Source organism: Pelophylax lessonae (genome assembly GCF_965119305.1).
Source record: "Pelophylax lessonae genome assembly, chromosome: 2".
Lineage (NCBI taxonomy): Eukaryota > Metazoa > Chordata > Amphibia > Anura > Ranidae > Pelophylax > Pelophylax lessonae.
This window is the reverse complement of record NC_138769.1, coordinates 131,246,436-131,267,075: the sequence shown is the minus strand read 5'-3', so window position 1 is coordinate 131,267,075 and position 20,640 is coordinate 131,246,436. Positions and strand designations below refer to the sequence as shown.

The following is a 20,640-nucleotide window of genomic DNA, read 5'->3' as shown; positions in this document are numbered from 1 at the left end:
GATAAAGAGGGTGCAAGGAAGGGCCCTGAAGTTGTTCAGCTGTACAGTCAACCTTTATGTGCAGCTTGCCTTAGGAGAGGATTACCCCAGGAACCTTAAAGACTCTTTCACAGCCAAGGGCAAAGGGAAATAGCGGCCTAGCCATGACTAGCTCAACACAGCGTTAAACAGCGTTAACCAGCGTTAACTAGCATTTCTCAAGGTGTCCCAGCAGATTGTGCATAGTTATATTCAGTTGGAGTATCCCAACTCATCCCTTCTCCTATCCAAGTTCTAAATGAAACCTAATAACCAAACAAACTAGACTGATCCTTGCCTGAGGTAAAAACACTTGGAAAAATGCCAGACTGTTCTGTTGTTGCTAATGGTAACCCAGGGGAACCCACACACAGCAGCTTCCATGGGAGTAGTGCTACATTACTAATTAATTCTGGAAAGGCGATAGTTGTTTCTATTGACATGTCTACTTCATGTATATGGTGTGTTGCAAAAGCTGAATTGTACCTGTTTTATATACCTAATAAAAACACAGTATAAAAAAAAGGCCTGTGTAGCAATTTTATACTCTACAATCATTTTTTTAAGGAAATTAGATATCTTCTATAAAATGTGTTTTATTCCATAGGTGTCACAACAGTTGAGATGGACTTAGAGGATGAAAAATCAAAGCAGAAGCAACAATCTTTGAGAAAACAGAAACATCTGAAATTATGCAAAGGATTGAGTCTTTGTGTATGTTACTCTGCCAGCATTGGGGGCATTGCAACACTAACAGGAAGTACGACCAATCTAGTCATGAAAGGACAGATAGACCAGTAAGTTGTATTGTTTTAAAAGACTTGTAACATAGGTTCACAAAGTGCTCTTGGCATATGCAATATCAAGTAAAAATATACATCCTATATTTATATAAATGTGGCGCTAATCTGAAAACTGTTTGCACAGAATGTTCATATGAATCCAGGTGAGAAACAACAGTTCCTATGTGACCGGTACAGATATATGTGAAGATCCTTATGCGAATAGAAGTGAAGATCCTCAGTGGGAGAGAGCCACCACCAGACACCCGTACACACTGACTCTTACCGGATGTATATGACTCTCATCACAAAGGTCATATAACGTATGTACCAAAGGCAAATAGGATCCTCCACTCCTTATTCCCAGCATTTAGCAACCGATCGTCACATCATCATCATAGAGCCGAAAAAAGAAACAGAACACCTCCTCATAGTGTAACCTGTCTTGATAGTTTATTTGGCCCAAAAACAATGTAAATGACTTACAAGATCACCGCTAGTAGTAGGCGTTGTGTGTCACTCTCCTCCGATGGTCTGATGCTGCTGCATCCCACCGACAAGATGGCCGCCGTGTCTCTTCCGCGTGTGGCATGCGTCACCGTAAGCTCCATCCGACGCGTTTCTTCATAGACTGACGTCGTCAAAGGGGTGTGGTCTTATGGCGGCGACGCTATATATATAGCGGTCGAGATTAGGTGGAAGCATTGGCTTACACCTACACCCGGAAGTGGTCAGCTTGCGCTCCAACGACCGGATGCGGATATCAGGATGTAAACAAGGGTATAACAACCTCTTTATAATGACGCCACCATACTATATGATAATACAGTGGAAAGAGATAACGATCCCTTATATCTATCAACATTATTATGTTACGTGGAAACAAACAACCACAATTAGAACATAATATACACCCACATCACATCAGAGACCATGGCTTCATCTAGTGGTCGCAGCCCAAACCACAGGTTGGAGAACACACAACTCCCTCTTCACAAAGCAGTGCATTACATAAAAACACATTTTGTTAAAACTATACAACGTAAAACACATAAAAGATATAAAATTCATACAAAAGGAGACTAAAAAGAGACTAAAAGATAGACTAAAAAATAGTTCTGGATATAGCAATATTAATATATCCTTCAAGTATAAAAAAAAATAGAAAAGCAGCAGGATATGTGGTCTCATAAAAACGCATCATGAATTGTTAATGAATGCGTTAAGGTCCCATTCGATATTTAAACCCAGAGGGGTATAAGATTTCAACCTATAAATCCAACTGGTCTCCAGTTTGGAAACCCCCCGGGTCATATTGTTCCCCCTCCAATTCTTAGAAAATGTATCTATTCCCAAGAATATCGTCCCCTTAGGGTTCCTTTGATGGCACTGATCATAGTGCCGTGAGACACTATGTTTTGGGAATCCCTTGACTATGTTGGCCACATGCTCCTTGAGCCTAACATGGAGTTCTCGGATGGTGCGGCCACCATAGTCAAGGTCACAGGGACACCTAAGTAAGTAAACCACATATCTAGTGGTGCAAGAGATGAAAGGCTTGATATTAAATTCTTGCCCCGTAGAGCCTGTGGTAAAAGAACCGACCCTCCTACTTTTCTCGTGGTTTAATTTACAAATGGCACATTTCCTACATGGGAAAAATCCTCCCATCTCCTGAAAAAATTATGTTAGCTTAGGGGGATCTCTCACATTGGGAGTCACTTGTAGTTTTAAGGGTGGTACCCCCCTGCAAACCACCTGAGGTTGCTCTGGGATCTGGGGGCCTAATACTCCATCATTTTATAAAATATGCCAATGGCGAAGAAGGATCTTTTTTACTGAAAAATGTTGCGTGGAGTAGGATGAAAGAAAAGCGAAGCCAAAGGACTCAACTTTCCCCTTAGTTTTTGGCTGTAGCAAATCCTCTCTATTGCGCGAGTCAGCTCGCGCAATAGCCTCATCCAAAGCCTGTTCACTGTATCCTTTTTCAATAAACTTCTCTTTAAGGATAGAGGCTTCTTTAAAAAAATCACTCCTCCTTCAAACGCAAAAATTGACTGCCAGGAACGGATTTAAGCCACGCAGCATGATGACAGCTGGTGGTATCAATAAATCTGTTCCTGTCAGTAGCCTTAAAAAAGTGGATGTCATAATTTGACCCTCCTGCACCATTATTTTTAGGTCCAAGAAATGAATATCGGAACTACTAAATTAATATTGTAAATTAATGCCTCTTTCATTTTGATTAAGAGTGATCATGAACTCTTTTAGGGAATCTGAACTACCATCCCATAGGCGGAGGATGTCGTCAATATACCTACGCCAGAGCACCAGCTCCGGCCCAGGCATACCCATAGCGACATCCTCATCCCACTTGGCCATAAAGAGGTTGGCCATTCTGAGCGCAAATTTTGTGCCCATGGCCACACCCCTGTTCTGCAAGTAGAAGTTGCCCTTAAACCAAAAATAATTATGAGCCATCGCAAAACTCAGCAAAGTAATTATATAATCCTTCGGGAAGCCCAGGGGAATATCTCGACTTAGATAGTAGGAAACTGCTTCCAAACCATGATCATGGGAAATGATAGTGTACAGAGACGAAACGTCCGCTGTCACTAAAATATAACTTTTCTTCCATTGGATTTTGCTGAGTTCATTGATGACATGCATAGAATCCCTGAGATACGAGGGCATCTTGGTGACCAAAGGTTGTAGAAAATGGTCTATATATTTGCCCACCCAGGAGGTCACAGAATCAATACCACTGATGATAGGTCTCCCGGGTGGGCAAACAGGGTCCTTATGTACTTTGGGCAAAAAATATATCACCGGGATCCTGGGAGTCCATCTCACCCCCACCACAAAGGGGTATTACGCCTACCCCCAATAGGTTTGCACCTTTGGGTAATAACCCTCTAGAACCAGAGCACTATATTACCACTCATCCCTATGAAAGGGACAGGGTTCCGATCCATCAAGAAGGTCGACCATCCAGTGCCCATTCCAATGGTTACCAAACATATTTTCCTTATCAGGGAACGATGGATATGGAAATGGATATTATCCGGACCAATACAGTCAGGGACCGCAACAACGTTTTTTTCAGGGGGCTACCCCAAAAAACAAAAGACAAAAAAATGCAAAAGGGGGGCAAGAGGGGGGAGGAGACTCCGATAAAAAAAGGAGGCGGCTCTGAAGATCCAATGGAAGGAAAGTTATATTTTAGTGACAGCGGACGTTTCGTCCCTGTACACTATCATTTCCCACGATCATGGTTTGGAAGCAGTTTCCTACTATCTATGTCGAGATATTCCCCTGGGCTTCCAGAAGGATTATATAATTACTTTGCTGAGTTTTGCAATGGCACATAATTATTTTTGGTTTAACGGCAACTTCTACTTGCAGAACAGGGGTGTGGCCATGGGCGTAAAATTTGCGCCCAGTATGGCCAACCTCTTTATGGCCAAGTGGGAGGAGAATGTCGTTATGGGTATGCCTAGGCCGGAGCTGGTGCTCTGGCGTAGGTATATTGACGACATCCTCCTCCTATGGGATGGCAGTTCAGATTCCCTAAAAGAGTTCATGATCACTCTTAATCAAAATGAAAGAGGCATTAATTTACAATATTAATTTAGTAGTTCCGAGATTCATTTCCTGGACCTAAAAATAATGGTGCAGGAGGGTCAAATTATGACATCCACTTTTTTTAAGGCTACTGACAGGAACGGATTTATTGATACCACCAGCTGTCATCATGCTGCGTGGCTTAAATCCTTTCCTGTCAGTCAATTTTTGCGTTTGAAAAGTAACTGTTCACCGAGGAGTGATTTTCTTAAAGAAGCCTCTATCCTAAAAGAGAAGTTTATTGAAAAAGGATACAGTGAACAGGCTTTGGATGAGGCTATTGTGCGAGCTGATTCGTGCAATAGAGAGGATATGCTACAGCCAAAAACTAAGGTGAAAGATGAGTCCTTTGGCTTTGCTTTTCTTTCATCCTACTCCACGCAACATTTTTCAGTAAAAAAGATCCTTCATCGCATTGGCATATTGTAAAAAATTATGGAGTATTAGGCCCCCTGATCCCAGAGCAACCTCAGGTGGTTTGCAGGGGGGTACCACCCTTTAAAACTACAAGTGGCTCCCAATGTGAGAGATCCCCCTAAGCTAACATCATTTTTTCAGGAGATGGGAGGATTTTTCCCATGTAGGAAATGTGCCATTTGTAGATTAAACCATGAGAAAAGTAGGAGGGTCGGTTCTTTTACCACAGGCTCTACAGGGCAAGAATTTAATATCAAGCCTTTCATCTCTTGCACCACTAGATATGTGGTTTATTTACTTAGGTGTCCCTGTGGCCTTGACTATGTTGGCCGCACCATCCGAGAACTCCATGTTAGGCTCAAGGAGCATGTGGCCAACATAGTCAAGGGATTCCCAAAACATAGTGTCTCACGGCACTATGATCAGTGCCATCAAAGGAACCCTAAGGGGACGATATTCTTGGGAATAGATACATTTTCTAAGAATTGGAGAGGGAGCAATATGACCCGGGGGGTTTCCAAACTGGAGACCAGTTGGATTTATAGGTTGAAATCTTATACCCCTCTGGGTTTAAATATCGAGTGGGACATTAACGCGTTCATTAACAATTCATGATGCGTTTTTATGAGACCACATATCCTGCTGCTTTTCTATTTTTTTTTATACTTGAAGGAAATATTAATATTGCTATTATCCAGAACAATTTTTTAGTCTATCTTTTAGTCTCTTTTTAGTCTCCTTTTGTATGAATTTTATATCTTTTATGTGTTTTACGTTGTATCGTTTTAACAAAATGTGTTTTTATGTAATGCACTGCTTTGTGAAGAGGGAGTTGTGTGTTCTCCAACCTGTGGTTTGGGCTGCGACCACTAGATGGAGCCATGGTCTCTGATGTGATGTGGGTGTATATTATGTTCTAATTGTGGTTGTTTGTTTCCACGTAACATAATAATGTTGATAGATATAAGGGATCGTTATCTCTTTCCACTGTATTATCATATAGTATGGTGGCGACATTATTAAGAGATTGTTATACCCTTGTTTACATCCTGATATCCGCATCCGGTCGTTGGAGCGCAAGCTGACCACTTCCGGGTGTAGGTGTAAGCCAATGCTTCCGCCTAATCTCGACCGCTATATATATATAGCGTCGCCGCCGTAAGACCACACCCTTTTGACGACGTCAGTCTATGACGAAACGCGTCGGATGGAGCTTACGGCGACGCACGCCACACGCAGAAGAGACACGGCAGCCATCTTGTCGGTGGGATGCAGCAGCATCAGACCATCGGAGGAGAGTGACACACAACGCCTACTACTAGCAGTGATCTTGTAAGTCATTTACATTGTTTTTGGGCCAAATAAACTATCAAGACAGGTTACACTATGAGGAGGTTTTCTGTTTCTTTTATGGGCTCTATGATGATGATGTGACGATCGGTTGCTAAATGCTGGGAATAAGGAGTGGAGGATCCTATTTGCCTTTGGTACAGACGTTATATGACCTTTGTGATGAGGGTCATATACATCCGGTAAGAGTCAGTGTGTACGGGTGTCTGGTGGTGGCTCTCTCCCACTGAGGATCTTCACTTCTATTCGCATAAGGATATTCACATATATCTGTACCGGTCACCTAGGAGCTGTTGTTTCTCTCCTGGATTCATATGAACATTCTGTGCAAACAGTTTTCCCAATAGCGCCACATTTATATATATATATATTGCCTTTGATCCGTCATTTCAGGATTTGTGTTGGCTGCTTTTCGCCTTTTTTGAGATTTTATTATTATAATTTATTTATCATAGTCCAGCAATATTGTGGTATACATCCTATATTGCCTCCTTATGCACCAAAATACAATATTTCCTTCCACACTGAACAAAAATAAAAAAACAAAACACTATTGTTTTTGCCCCCATTTTTCATGAGCTGAACTCAAAGATCTAAGACTTTTTTATGAACACAAAAAGCCTATTTCTCTCAAATCTGTCTAAATTTGTATCAGTGAGCACTTCTCCTTTGCCGAGATAATCCATCCACCTCACAGGTGTGGCATTTTAAGATGCTGATTAGACAGCATGATTATTGCACAGGGGTGCCTTAGGCCCCTTTCACACAGGCGGACCGTTCAGATCCGCCTGTCCATTTTTTTGGCGTATATGAACGGATGCCCCATGCATCTCTATGGGGCATCGGATGTCAGCGGAGACATGTCCGCTGACATCCGATCCGTCAAATCTGGATGGATGGAAACCCTATTTTCCATCCGTCCAGCAGATCAGATCGGATGAGAACAGATAGACAGTCCGTTCTCATCCGATTCCCCCATAGAGAACAGTGGGGACCTGACAGCTGTGTCTCTGCACACAGCGCGGAGACAGAGCTGCCACGGTGTGAAAGGGGCCTTAGGCTGGCCCCAATAAAAGGCCACTTTAAAATGTGCAGTGTTATCACACAGCACAATGCCACAGATGTCACAAGTTTTGAGGGAGCGTACAATTGGCATGCTGACTGCAGGAATGTCCACCAGAGCTGTTGCCCGTGAATTGAATGTTCATTTCTCTACCATAAGCAAAAGAATTTGGCAGTACATCCAACCGGCCTCACAACTGCAGACCACGTGTAACCACACCAGCCCAGGACCTCCACATCCAGCATCTTTACCTCCACGATAGTCTGAGACAGTTGCAGAACTACCAGAGTTGCAGCAGTTGCACTTGCGACTGGACCCTGGCGTTCTGCCATTGTGCGGGGGGCCCGCCGCCCCGCCCGCTCCTCTCTCACTCTGCTGTGAAGGGCCCACTCGTTCCGCTCTTCAGCTGTGAGCTGCCCGTTCCCCTCCTGGCTCTGTCAGTGTGAGCAGCATGGTGCCGGCGTGCCCCCCTCCCTCCCTCGTTTGTTCCAACACTGGGGGAGGGAGCGCCTGCCTGCTGGCTTCTGAATGGAGGCTGAGCAGGGACTGTCATTGTAGGGAGGTGAACAGTGATAGGCTGAAAGGGAGGCATCAGCTGAGCAGCTGACGACCAATAGAATTAAGGGGGAGGAGCTCTCTCTTCTGGGAGATGACCCCCAGGCATCCAGAGGCATCCCTGGGAGCTGGGAGGGATGCGACTGACTTAGTAAGTGATTATTTGCAAGATGTCAGTGCAACTGATCCCATCCTCCACCACTGCTGCCTCTTACCGATCCCCCCCACTACCACCATAGATCTTATCCCTATTGCTCCCATGGGGACAGGGATGAGATCTGTGGTGGTGGTGGGGGGGTAGGGATCAGTAAGAGGCAGCAGTGGTCCTGGGGGAGGATGGCACCCTCACTGATCCTCACCACCACCGCTGCCACAGATCGCACCCCCCTCACCACCACCGCTGCCACTTATCCCAACCCCCTTCACCACCGCTGCCACAGATCACCCCCCTCACTACCACCACTGCCACAGATCCCACCCCCCTCACTACCACCACTGCCACTGATCGACCCCCCTTACCCCTACCACCACTGCTGCCACTGATCCAACCTCCCTCACCACCACCGCTGCCACAGATCCCACCCCCCTCACTACCACCACTGCCACAGATCCCACCCCCCTCACTACCCCCGCTGCCACTGATCAACCCCCCTTACCCCTACCACCACTGCCACTGATCCACCCCCTCCCACCACCAGCACCACTACTGCCACTGATCCCAAGGGGGGCACTCCGGTGGATATAAGGGGTACTCTGGAGGTACTGTTTTAGTACCTCCAGAGTGCCCCCCTTATATCTTCGAGAATTCTCCCTTACATCCTCCAAAATGCTTCCTAGTAATAGTAAGGTCAGTGGCAGAACTACCAGGGTCTCAAAGGTCGCACTTGCGACTGGGTCCTGGTGTTTCACCACCATGTGGGGGCTTCAAGACGGCAGGAGGTGGCCCGCTGCAGAACATAGGAAGGTGCCCCTGAGATGGGGCCCTTCATGGTTTCTTGCACCCGTGCCTTGAAGTTGTAGTTACACCTCTGGTCTGAGACCAGCCACCCGGACAGCTGCTACAAAACCGTCTTACGGAAGCTCATCTGCATGCTCGTCGTCCTCATCGTGGTCTCGGCCTGACAGCAGTTCGTCGTTGTAACTAAATTGATTGGGCAAATGCTCACATTTGATGGCATCTGGCACTTTGGAGAGGTTTTCTTTTCATGGAGGAATCCCGATTTTCACTGTACAGGGCAGATGGCAGACAGTGTGTATGGCGTCATGTGGGTGAGCGGTTTGCTGATGTCAATGTTATGGATCGAGTGGCCCATAGTGGTGGGGAGGTTATGGTATGGGCAGGCGTATGTTCTGAACAACGATCACAGGTGCATTCTATTTAATGGCATTTTGAATGCACAGAGCTACCGTGACGAGATCCTGAGGCCCATTGTTGTGCCATGCATCCACGACCATCACCTCATGTTGCAGAATGATAATGCACGGCCCCATGTTGCAAGGATCTGTGTGTATAAAATTAAATTAAAACCCGCGCTACTACTAAAATTTGTAAACAAGTAAAATGCAGCTGCTGTGCATCCAAGTAAATCTTAGATTAAAATGCGTAATCAATTTAAAACAGCGCTAGCATTTCATATTGGCAAATACATAAGATGCAATATGGAATAAATATAAAAAATATAAATATTGCAAATAAATATAAATATAACAGTCCTTATTTATGAAATGTCCTTGTTGTTTGTGTGTTTAATTGTACAATTCCCTTTGCACGGTTGTCACATACTTCCTTACAACACGATCAATAATCAACATACAGCTAATAACGGTGATTTTTAACACACTATATAAACGCAAGAAATCTATATAGAATACACAGATTTGCGCAGCACAATTTACATTTTTTTTTCTACACATGTGACAGCCCTCTGAAATCTATAGGTACCTTGTTTTTCAAATAACAACCTCTGGTTTTTAACCACTTTAAGACCGGAAGGATTTGCCCCCTTAATGACCAGGCCCTATTTTGCTATTCGGCACTGCGTTAATTTACTGTACAATTGTGCGGTCCTGGGACGCTGTACCCAAATAAAATTGATGTCCTTTTTTTCCCACAAATGGAGATTTCTTTTGGTGGTATTTGATCACCTGTGCGATTTTTATTTTTTGCATTATAAACAAAAAAGAGCGACAATTTTGAAAACAAAAACAATATTTTTCACATTCTGCTATATGACATTCTCAAAAAAAAAAATTTAAGAGTCAAAATGTTTTAACATTTTAGGCCAATTTGTTTTCTGCTACATATTTTTGGTAAAAAAATCACAATACGCGTATTTTGATTGGTTTTTGCAAAAGTTATCGCGTCTACTAACTACGGGAAAGATTTGTCATTTTTATTGTTTTGTTTTTTTTACTAGTTCTGCGATTTTTAGCCAGACTGCGACATTGCGATGGACAGATCGGACCCCTGACTGACATTTTTGACACTTTTGTGACAATATCATTTTGAGTAATCAGTGCTAAAAATATGCACTGTTACTGTAATAATGACACTGGCAGGGAAGGGGTTAACCCTATGGGGGATCAATGGGTTAAATGTGAGCCTAGGGGAGTGATTCTAACTGTGGGGGGGCCTGGCTTGTCAAATGACCATAGAGACATGTGATCCTATATAGAAGGATCACATGGGCTCTGTGATCATTTCAGGGAAAAGAACGGTCGGCTGTGTTTACAACAGCTGCCCGTCCTTCTCTCTCTGCAGGGAGCGATCGCGGGTGTCAGGCGGAAATCGGAGCCACCTGACCCATGCATCGGCTTCCCCGGTTTGAGCAGGAAAGCGACCCTGCCACAGTAAAAAGGCGGCGGGTAGTCGGGAAGTCCTATCATTGGTTGACTGGATTGCTGCGCACCTTTGCTTTTTGCAGTCGAAACTGATTACAGTCTGCATTGACAACACTGCTCTAGTATTTCAAATAATACATCTGCCAATGTTCTGAATGTCATCATTTACAATGAAGTATGCAATAAATTCTGAATCAGTTCTTCCTTATAAAACGTTATACACTGCTTTTTAGATTGCCATTGTTTTAGTGATAAACGGATCTATTATCTTGCAGGTTATTCCCTGGAAACAATAATATAATAAATTTTGCTTCATGGTTTGGATTTGCCTTCCCTACAATGTTATTGTTACTTGCTTTCGCCTGGATCTTGCTACAGCTTATGTTTTTGGGGACCAAGTAAGTCTATATCGGCATCTATTTTCATGAAGTCAAAGGCCAATTTATTGTGAAATCAACTACCTGTGAAAATGGCTGCAGCTTACTGCTTGTCACACCTAATTACTGTAGGGATTTATTTATCATAGTTTCTGTCCGGTGAAAACATTTTAAGTTATTTTGGATAGAAGGTGGAAAAAAGTTAGAACACCTGTTGGGTTGCTACTTCTGTCCAGAGCTCTGTTAGAATGATTTCTCTTGTGTTCTGTCCCTCGGATAATGGTTTTACCAGACAGGAAGTGAGGGAAAATCTGCAACGGAGACACATACAACAATAACATTTTAACCACTTAAGCCCCAGAATATTTTACCCCCTTCCTGACCAGGTGGTATTTTGCGATTCGGCACTTCGTGACTTTAACGGACAGTTGCGCGGTCGTGCGACATTGTACCTAAACGAATCGACGTCCTTTTTTGCCCACAAACAGAGCTTTCTTTTAGTGGTATTTGATCACCTGTGCGATTTTTTGATCATGCGCTATAAACAAAAAAATTGCGTCAATTTTGCGAAAAATAACCATATTTTTCACATTTTTTTATATGAAATTCCCCAAAAAAAATGTAAAAATCAAAATTTTTTAACATTTTCAGCCAATTTGTTTTATGCTACATATGTTTGGTAAAAAAAAAAATCGCAAAAAGCGTATTTTGATTTGTTTGCGCAAAAGTTATCGCGTTTACTAACAAAGGAAAAGATTTTTGTCATTTTTGTTGTTTTTTTTTTAACGCGTAATGGCGGCGATCTGCAATTTTTTTGCGGTACTGCGACATTGCGGCGGACAGATCGGACCCTTGACTGACATTTTTGACACTTTTGGGGTTACCAGTGACATTTCTACAGTAATCAGTGCTATACATATGCACTGTTACTGTAAAATTACACTGACAGTGAAGGGGTTAGCTTTATTTGAGAGGGGGGGTGTGTGTCCCTAGGGGCGTGATTCTAACTGTGATTGGCTGTGGCTTGAGCTGTAGAAACAGTGATCAACGGTCCTACATAGTAGAACCATATGATCACTGTTTCTACACAGGGGAGAATGACAGGCGGCTTGTTTACATTAGCCGCCTGCCTTTCTCCCTCTGCACCGATGATCGCCGAGTGACCGGCGGACATCGGGTCCGCCGGCCACACGCGCGGGGGGGCCCGTGACCGCGCGGGAGTGCACCTCCGGCGGCGTGCGCTTGCTCCCCAGAGCCTCACAGGCTAGTGATGTATATATACATATATCGGCAAGTGGTTAAGAGGGGTTCTAGCCTTCCCTTACTCTACTAAAATAAAGCATTTTTACTTCTAACTGTGTTTCCGATGGAGAATTGCAGAACAGGAAGTAAAGGGAAATCTATCAGAGCTCCAAAATATAAAAATCCCAACAAGGTTCTAACCTTTCCCATTCACTTTAAACTAAAAAAAAAAGTTACGGCTTACCCTTTACTATAATGAAAAAGTATACATTTACCACCTTGGCTCATATCCTTCCAGAAAATACAAGCAACTTTCCAAACACTTTCATCTTTCTCCTTTCTCTTGTTGTCGATTGATGTCCATTAGAAACTCTACCAGGATTCTCAAATGCATGTCTGTCCCGAATTGTTTACTGATGGCTGATAAAACTGTTTGCACACATGAAAATGATGCCCTTCTTTATATAGTAACAGTACAGAATGTCTTGTACCTTTCATGCTTCTAAATTCCACTGCTGTGGCTAGAAAACTTCTGGAATGTAAAAATGTTGGGACAGTAAACAAGCATCTTTTTGTTGTATCACAAAAGTACACTTATCCTCTAGAAAACATGACTGATCATCTGTTGTCTGTATGTCTTCCCCAGATTTAGGAAGAATTTTGGCTGTGGTGGAAAACCAGAACGAAAGGAGAAAGAGAAGAGAGCCTACAGTGTCATATTAAAGGAGCACAAGAGCCTGGGTCCCATGACATTCGCAGAAATCTGTGTCTTAGTTCTTTTCACCTTGATGGTTCTTTTATGGCTCACTAGAGATCCAGGTTTCATTCCAGGATGGGCAACTATCAGCTTTAACAAAAGTGGAAAAGAGTAAGTTTGTAGAAAACTGAAAAAAGTGTAAAGTTGTGTCCAGTGACACCTGACGTTTGCTGTATTCAGGGAAAATCCAAATATACTTATTTTTTAATGCCATTGTCTAAAATTTGTACTTGTAGATGACTTTCATGTAGTAATATACAAGGAAGTCCAGCTGCGTTCCAGTCTTTACAAGATGTACAGTATCTCACAAAAGTGAGTACACCCCTCACATTTTTGTAAATATTTTATTATATCTTTTCAAGTGACAACACTGAAGAAATTACACTTTGCTACAATGTAAAGTAGTGAGTGTACAGCTTGTATAACAGTGTAAATTTGCTGTCCCCTCAAAATAACTCAACACACAGCCGTTAATGTCTAAACCGCTGGAAACAAAAGTGAGTGCACCCCTAAGTGAACATGTCCAAATTGGGCCCAGTTAGCCATTTTCCCTCCCTGGTGTCAATGGGGAGCAGGTGTGTAAAATTTGGTGTTATCGCTCTCACTCCCTCATACTGGTCACTAGAAATTCAACATGGCACCTCATGGCAAATAACTCTCTGAGGATCCGAAAAAAAGAATTGTTGCTCTACATAAAAACGGCCTAGACTATAAGAAGATTGCCAAGACCCTGAAACTAAGCTGCAACATGGTGGCCAAGACCATACAGCGGTTTAACAAGACAGATTCCACTCAGAACAGGCCTTGTCATGGTCGACCAAAGAAGTTGTGTGCACATGCTCAACGTCATATACAGAGGCTGTCTTTGGGAAATAGACGTGTAGCAATATTTCCAGGCATTGGGCCTGACATGGGTCTGCCATGGTCACCGGTAACACCAACAGCACATTTAAGCTGATTTCCCAAGTGTGAGATCTGAGTCAAAGAACAGTCCGGCGTCTTTGGTTTGTTTTGTTTATTTGATATAGGGATGGGAGAAGGGAATGAGTGGGATACTCCTCTGGCTCAACTAGGTACAAATTGGGACACTTGAGAAAAATGCCTTTCAGTGCTGACGTAATGCCGGCTGGATGCCGACCAACGCTTGCTGGCGCTTGAAATCTCTTGCTTGCACTGGCCTGAAGACTGACTTCTGACACTCTGGTTAGCTCAAAAGTCCTTGACACTGCTCCCCCCAGTCCTTCCTGACTGAGGTAGCCTTTAGTAACACTGCTGCTGCTGCAACCAGCAACACTGTACACTGCACGCTGTACACTTCCACTGTACACTGAATACTTCAGGGCCAAACCACTGGCACCCTCTTTACTCTTCAGGGTCAAAACTGGCACCCCCTTTCCTTTGCTCCTGCATCGGCTAGTTAGCTGCCAGATCCCTCTGACCTTCTACGGAGTGGTCCCCTCTCACTAGGCAGACCCCCAGGGGCAGTTTTCAGTACTCACGACTGGTAATGCTTTCCTAAAACTCATCCCCTCTCAGCTCCGCTGGTCCTCAGCACACCGGATCCTCTTTGCAGCTCAGCTCAGCCCTCTTTCCCCTCAGGCAAGCCGCCTGGGACACATGATTCCTCTTGATAGGAGGAAAGACAGCGTACTCTCACTCCTGAAACTCTGCTTCCCGCTAAAGACACTGCATCATTTGCTCCCCTCAAACTTATACCCACTCCCAGAATGCTGTGCGGCAGAATCTGCCTTTCTGGGGTAGATACAAGCCTGGGTGTGCCATTGGCCGAGTTTCCTCCACTACCCAATGAGAGTCATCATTGAGCACAGTGGGGAGACTCCCCAGTCTCAACAGCCACATCTGGGAACCATGACAACCCAGCTGAAAATCATGGCTCTGCTGAAAAGCAGACAAGGCCTACTACACTTTACCTAGCACATACCTTGTAGCGTGCTACAGACGTATGAGTGCTGCCAGCATTGCTGGAGAGGTTGGAGGGGTGGGGGGGTCAGCCTGTCAGTGCTCAGACAATACACTGCACACTGCATCAAATTGCTCTGCACGGCTGTCTTCCCAGAAGGAAGCCTCTTCTAAAGATGATGCACAAAAAAACCCGCAAACAGTTTACTGGAGACAAGCAGACTAAGGACATGGATTACTGGAACTATGTCCTGTGGTCTGATGAGACCAAGATAAACCTATTTGGTTCAGAGGGTGTCAAGCGTGGGTGGCGGCAACCAGGTAAGGTGTACAAAGTACAAAGACAAGTGTATCTTGCCTACAGTCAAGCATGGTGGTAGGAGTGTCATGGCCTGGGGCTGCATGAGTGCTACTGGCACTGGCGAGCTACAGTTCATTGAGGGAACCATGAATGCTAACATGTACTGTGACATACTGAAGCAGAGCCTCCGGAGACTGGGCCACAGGGCAGTATTCTAACATAACGACCCCAAACACACCTCCAAGACGACCACTGCCTTGCTAAAGAAGCTGAGGGTAAAGATGATGGACTGGCCAAGTATGTCTCCCGACCTATACCCTATTGAGCATCTGTGAGACATCCTCAAATGGAAGATGGAGCAGCGCAAGGTCTCTAACATCAACCAGCTCTGTGATGTCGTCATGGAGGAGTGGAAGAGGACTCCAGTGGCAAACTGTGCAGCTCTGGTGAACTCCATGCCCAATAGTGTTGAGGCAGTGCTGGAAAATACTGGTGGCCACACAAAACATTGACACTTTGGGTCCAATTTGGACACTTTAACCTAGGGGTGTACTCACTTTTTTTGTCAGCGGTTTAGACATTAATGGCTGCCTGTGGAGTTATTTTGAAGAGACAGCAAATTTACACTGTCATACAAGCTGTGCACTCACTACTTTACATTGTAGCAAAGTGTAATTTCTTCAGTGTTGTCACATGAAAAGATATAATAACATATTCACAAAAATGTAAGGGATGTACTCACTTTTGTGAGATACTGTATTTATTTACATTATTTATATAACTCCAACAGCACTTTCTAGAGTGCATTCACATTAATTCCTGTCTCTCAACAAAGCTCACAATTCAATACCCTCAGATACACATTATCAGTAATTTAGGAGAAGTCAATTAACTTAACAGTACATTTTTGGATTGTGAGAGGAAACCTGATCACATCTGCTCAAAAATGTGGAGAACATTAAGGCTCCATGTACACGGGACGCTGGAAATGGCCGTTTAGGAGCAGTTGGGAGTTTTTTTCAGAAGCCCCTGAACCCATCTACATTTTATCTTATCTGTCCATGTACACCAGGTCGTTTACAGTCATTTGCAGGCAGTTGCGTTCAGGGACTGTTTTTAGAACGCAATTATTTGCATTCGAACGTGTGTTTCCCGGCGTTTCAAACGCACAAACGCGTCTGAACGCATCTGAACGCGTCCGAACGCGTCCGAACGCGATGACCCGCGTTTAGCATTCGCGTTTTTCCATTTTAAAGGGGAATCATTTTTTGGACCCCTAGGAACGGTTCTAAACGCAAACGCCGCTAAACGCCCACGAAACGCCCGCTAAACGCGGGTACAAACGCGACCGAACGGACGTTTCAAACGTCCTAAAAATGTCAGCATTCAAAGGGACTTTTAACAAAGTCCCGTGTACATGGAGCCTTACACTCCCTGCATGTGCTACTTAAGACATAACCCCAGATCTAAATATGTAAAAAGTATCATTCGCACCAATGTTACACCTACTGTGCAGCTGCTATCTCTAAACAATAAAAATAAATAAATAATAAATTATATAGGATGGAGGTACGCACTGTGACTTCCTTCTTCTGAGGATGTCACGTGATGATGAAACACATCAAGTAGAACTCCCGGTGTTCTGTGAAAAAACCCTACCCGTAAAAATACCTACCCTCGTCACTTCCTGTGCACCTACGTCATGGAACAGCTGAGCAGCTTACCACTGCGCATGCTCATAGCTCCGGAGGGTAGGGAATTTTCACGAGGTACTGTTTTGTAACGTTACACAGCATCAGCTGTTGCCACGGGTACATTAAATCATCTCCGCTCCAACCCCTGTGACTTTCCTGATCTCGGCTCCAAAATATAAAAGCGGCGGGTCTATGAAAATATAACTCACGGAGCAGAGATCTCCGTGAGTTATATTTTCATAGACCCGACGCCGCTTTTACATTTAGTAGCTGAGATCAGGGAAGTCACAGGGGTAGGAGCGGAGATGATTTAATGTTGCAGCGGAGATGATTTATGTACCTGCGGCAACAGCTGATGTGGTGTAACGTTACAAATCACTACCCCATGAAAATTCTCTACCCTCCGCAGCTATGAGCATGCGCACTGGTAAGCTGCTCAGCTGTTCCATGACGTATGTGCACTGGAAGTGACGAGGGTAGGGAATTTTCACGAGGTAGGGTTTTTTAATGTTACACCGGCGCGTTATTTCCAGTCCTAGTAGAATGCCCATGAATTGCGAAGTGGCTTTCCAGTTTGACCGGGCAGATCGGGTAAACGTTACTCTGCAGGTTTTTTTGGGAATACGCTTTTGTGATTGTTTTTTTCAAATAAATCAATGGTTGTGCACACTATGGAAGGATCCCTCTTCTCTCTTTTTAATTTGTTGGTCCCTGCCATTTGAGTCAATTGAATGCTGATCCGTTTGCCAGGGAGGAGACAACACCCACCCCAGGCCTCCATCCAGTGGTATGATCTGGTCCTTGTGTGACCACAAAGTGTGGCTGATTTCTCTTGTGGTATAACAAGGAGGTCAATACTATCTGGTAAGTACGGATTGATTCATATGAGCATGTGGTGATACAGTACACCAAGGGGTGCTTTGTGGTGTCAAGACACAAGCGTTATTTTCACTCTTCTATGGACTGTCTACTTTTTTTTGTGGAATATTTCACACAGATATTACAATACTATGGACTGAGAACTTTATTAATATCAATTTATACTGTTTGTGGTTGCATTTATTATATCTATTATTTGTTTTATCTCGCAAGCGCTATCTAGCACTTAAATGGTATTTATTTGTCATAAACCCATATATGCCAAGAATAATAGCCACGTGGTCGCCCTTCTGTCCAGTAATAGTGCTTCCTCAAATATTCTGTAGGATCACAACAGTAAATGCAGTAATATATTAGGAGATCTATAGTAGATAGCAATAGATCTCTGTTTTAATTTGACTATTGATCGAAACAAGATGTAACATTTGTTTTCAGAGAGAAGAGGAATATGAAGGATTCCATAGCCAACCCTCATCTAAATATATTGCCTCATTCTCTTACTGGTTCTGTGGCTTCATTGCTTTCTGAGTCATTGATTCAGAGCAAGTATTCAGTAAGAGAACGTAAATTACATGGCCTACATATCTGTTCCAGGGAAGTGAGGAGGTATTAAAGCTTTGTCAGCATGTAAGTCAGGCAACTTTTTTTTTTTTTTTTTTTTTTAAGGCGTGGTCAGCAGTGGTTATCTCCATACTTCTCTCAATATAGGTTTTTTATTCTTTTTAGTACCATTAGCTTTTCTTTGGGGGACAGGTGAAGATTTTAATTCTGCTGAATAAATTGTGAAATCTCTATGACCAGCCATGATTCACAACATCAAGGTTTATCTAGTAAAGGCAAATAGACTGTGCACTTTGCAAGTGCAGTTGCACTCATTTTCACCAGAGCTTAATGAATGTGGTGAAGCTCTGCTGATTTTCATCATCCAATCATGTGCAAGCAAAAATGCAGTTTTTTTAAAATTTCCTTGCACTTGATTGGGTATTCTTTACAAAGTGAAGCCTCACCACATTCGCCAAGCTTTAGGGAAAATTTAGTAAATAAACCCCAAAGTCTCTCCACTCACAACATGCCGGCTGCCGGAATCTATATACAATGAGGGGAAAAAAGTATTTGATCCCCTGCTGATTTTATACGTTTGCCCACTGACAAAAAAATAATACTTTTAATGGTAGATTTATTTTAACAGTGAGAGACAGAATATGTTAAATGTGAGTCTAGGGGAGTGATTCTAACTGTGGGGGGGCGTGGCTTGTGAAATGACCATAGAGACATGTGATCCTATATAGAAGGATCACATGAGCTCTGTGATCATTTCAGGGAGAAGAACGGTTGGCTGTGTTTACAACAGCCGACTGTCCTTCTCTCTCAGCGGGGGGGGGGGGGGGGGAAGCGATCGCGGGTGTCAGGTGGCAATCGGAGCTGCCTGACCTGTGCTTTGGCTTCCCCGCTGCCGAGTGGGGGCAGGAGTGTGCCGCCGGCGGCCCTCGCTCACCCCCTAGCTTCCCGTGCGCGACTGACGTAGGTTTACGTCAGTTTGCGCAGGAGAGCCACCCTGCCGCAATAAAACTGCGGCGGGTGGTCAGGAAGTGGTTAAAAAGAAGTTTTACATTGATTTTCATTTTATTGAGTGAAAAAGGTATTTGACCATTTCGCAAAACATGACTTAGTACTTGGCAAAACCCTTGTTGACAATCACAGAGGTCAAATGTTTCTTGTAGTTGGCCACCAGGTTTGCACACATCTCAGGAGGGATTTTTCCCCACTCCTCTTTGCAGATCCTCTCCAAGTATTTAAGGTTTCGAGGCTGAGGTTTGGTAACTCAAACCTTCCGCTCCCTCCACACATTTTCTATGGGATAAGGTCTGGAGACTATTCTAGTCCACTCCAGGACCTTAATGTTCTTCTTCCTGAGTCACCCCTTTGTTGCCTCGAACATATATTTTTGGTCATTGTCATGCTGGAATACCCATCCATGACCCGTTTTCAATGCCCTGGCTGAAGAAGAGGTTGATGGTACATGGCCCCCGTCCATCGTCCCTTTGATGCGGTGAAGTTGTCCTTTCCCCTTAGCAGAAAAACACCCCCAAAGCATAATGTTTCCACCTACATGTTTGACGGTGGGGATAGTTTTCCTGGGGTCATAGGCAGCATTCCTTCTCCTCCAAAAGCTAGATTGTGGTCTTATCTGCCCACAACACTTTCACCAGTTCTCCTCTGAATCATTCAGATGTTCATTAGCAAACTTCAAACGGCCTGGTGCTGCAGGATTATAGTCCTTCATAGCGTAGTGTGTTAACAATTGCTTTCTTGATGACTATGGTCCCAGCTGCCTTAAAGTTAGAGTAAGTTTGACTCGAACATTGGCTGTTCGCTCGTTTGTCTTATGACGAATAAATGGGCTTCTTCGTGGGAACTTCGAGTTCCTGCATTATCATGGACTCTGACCTCTGATTTCAATAAATCACCTGCTGGCCGGGGGATTCGAACCCCACAGCCATGTCATTGCAAGCCTGGTATTCTACCATCTACACCACCATTAAGCCTGGCGTAGATAATAAAAAAATAGTGTCCCCCGATGATCAGTCGCCCACCTGCCCGAAAAATAGAAAAAAAAAAGAAGCACCTGCTTCTACGGACGCTTCCCGTGCTCTGAGCTGTTTTGATTGTGACAGGTCTTTTATAAGGATCTTGCCTCACAAGCCACCCCACAATGCAAGGGCTGAGGTGCAGTGAATAAATTACTGAAGTCAGTAATTTTTATTTTTATTTTTTCTGTTTTTCATGCGGGCGGGCCACTGATCATCGTGGGACACAATT

General features: G+C 43.9%; 1 protein-coding gene across 1 annotated transcript in view; it reads left to right on the top strand.

The window, feature by feature from the left end:
• LOC309546408 (solute carrier family 13 member 2-like) overlaps positions 1 to 20,640 on the top strand; it is a gene marked incomplete at its 3' end in the record, with an annotated part of 167,854 nt that overhangs the window by 116,346 nt on the left and 30,868 nt on the right. The window contains exons 5-7 of the mRNA XM_082246069.1: positions 626 to 815; positions 10,926 to 11,048; positions 12,916 to 13,137. Coding sequence (XP_082102195.1) covers positions 626 to 815; positions 10,926 to 11,048; positions 12,916 to 13,137 — 535 coding nt within the window. The remainder of the gene's footprint in view (positions 1 to 625; positions 816 to 10,925; positions 11,049 to 12,915; positions 13,138 to 20,640) is intronic.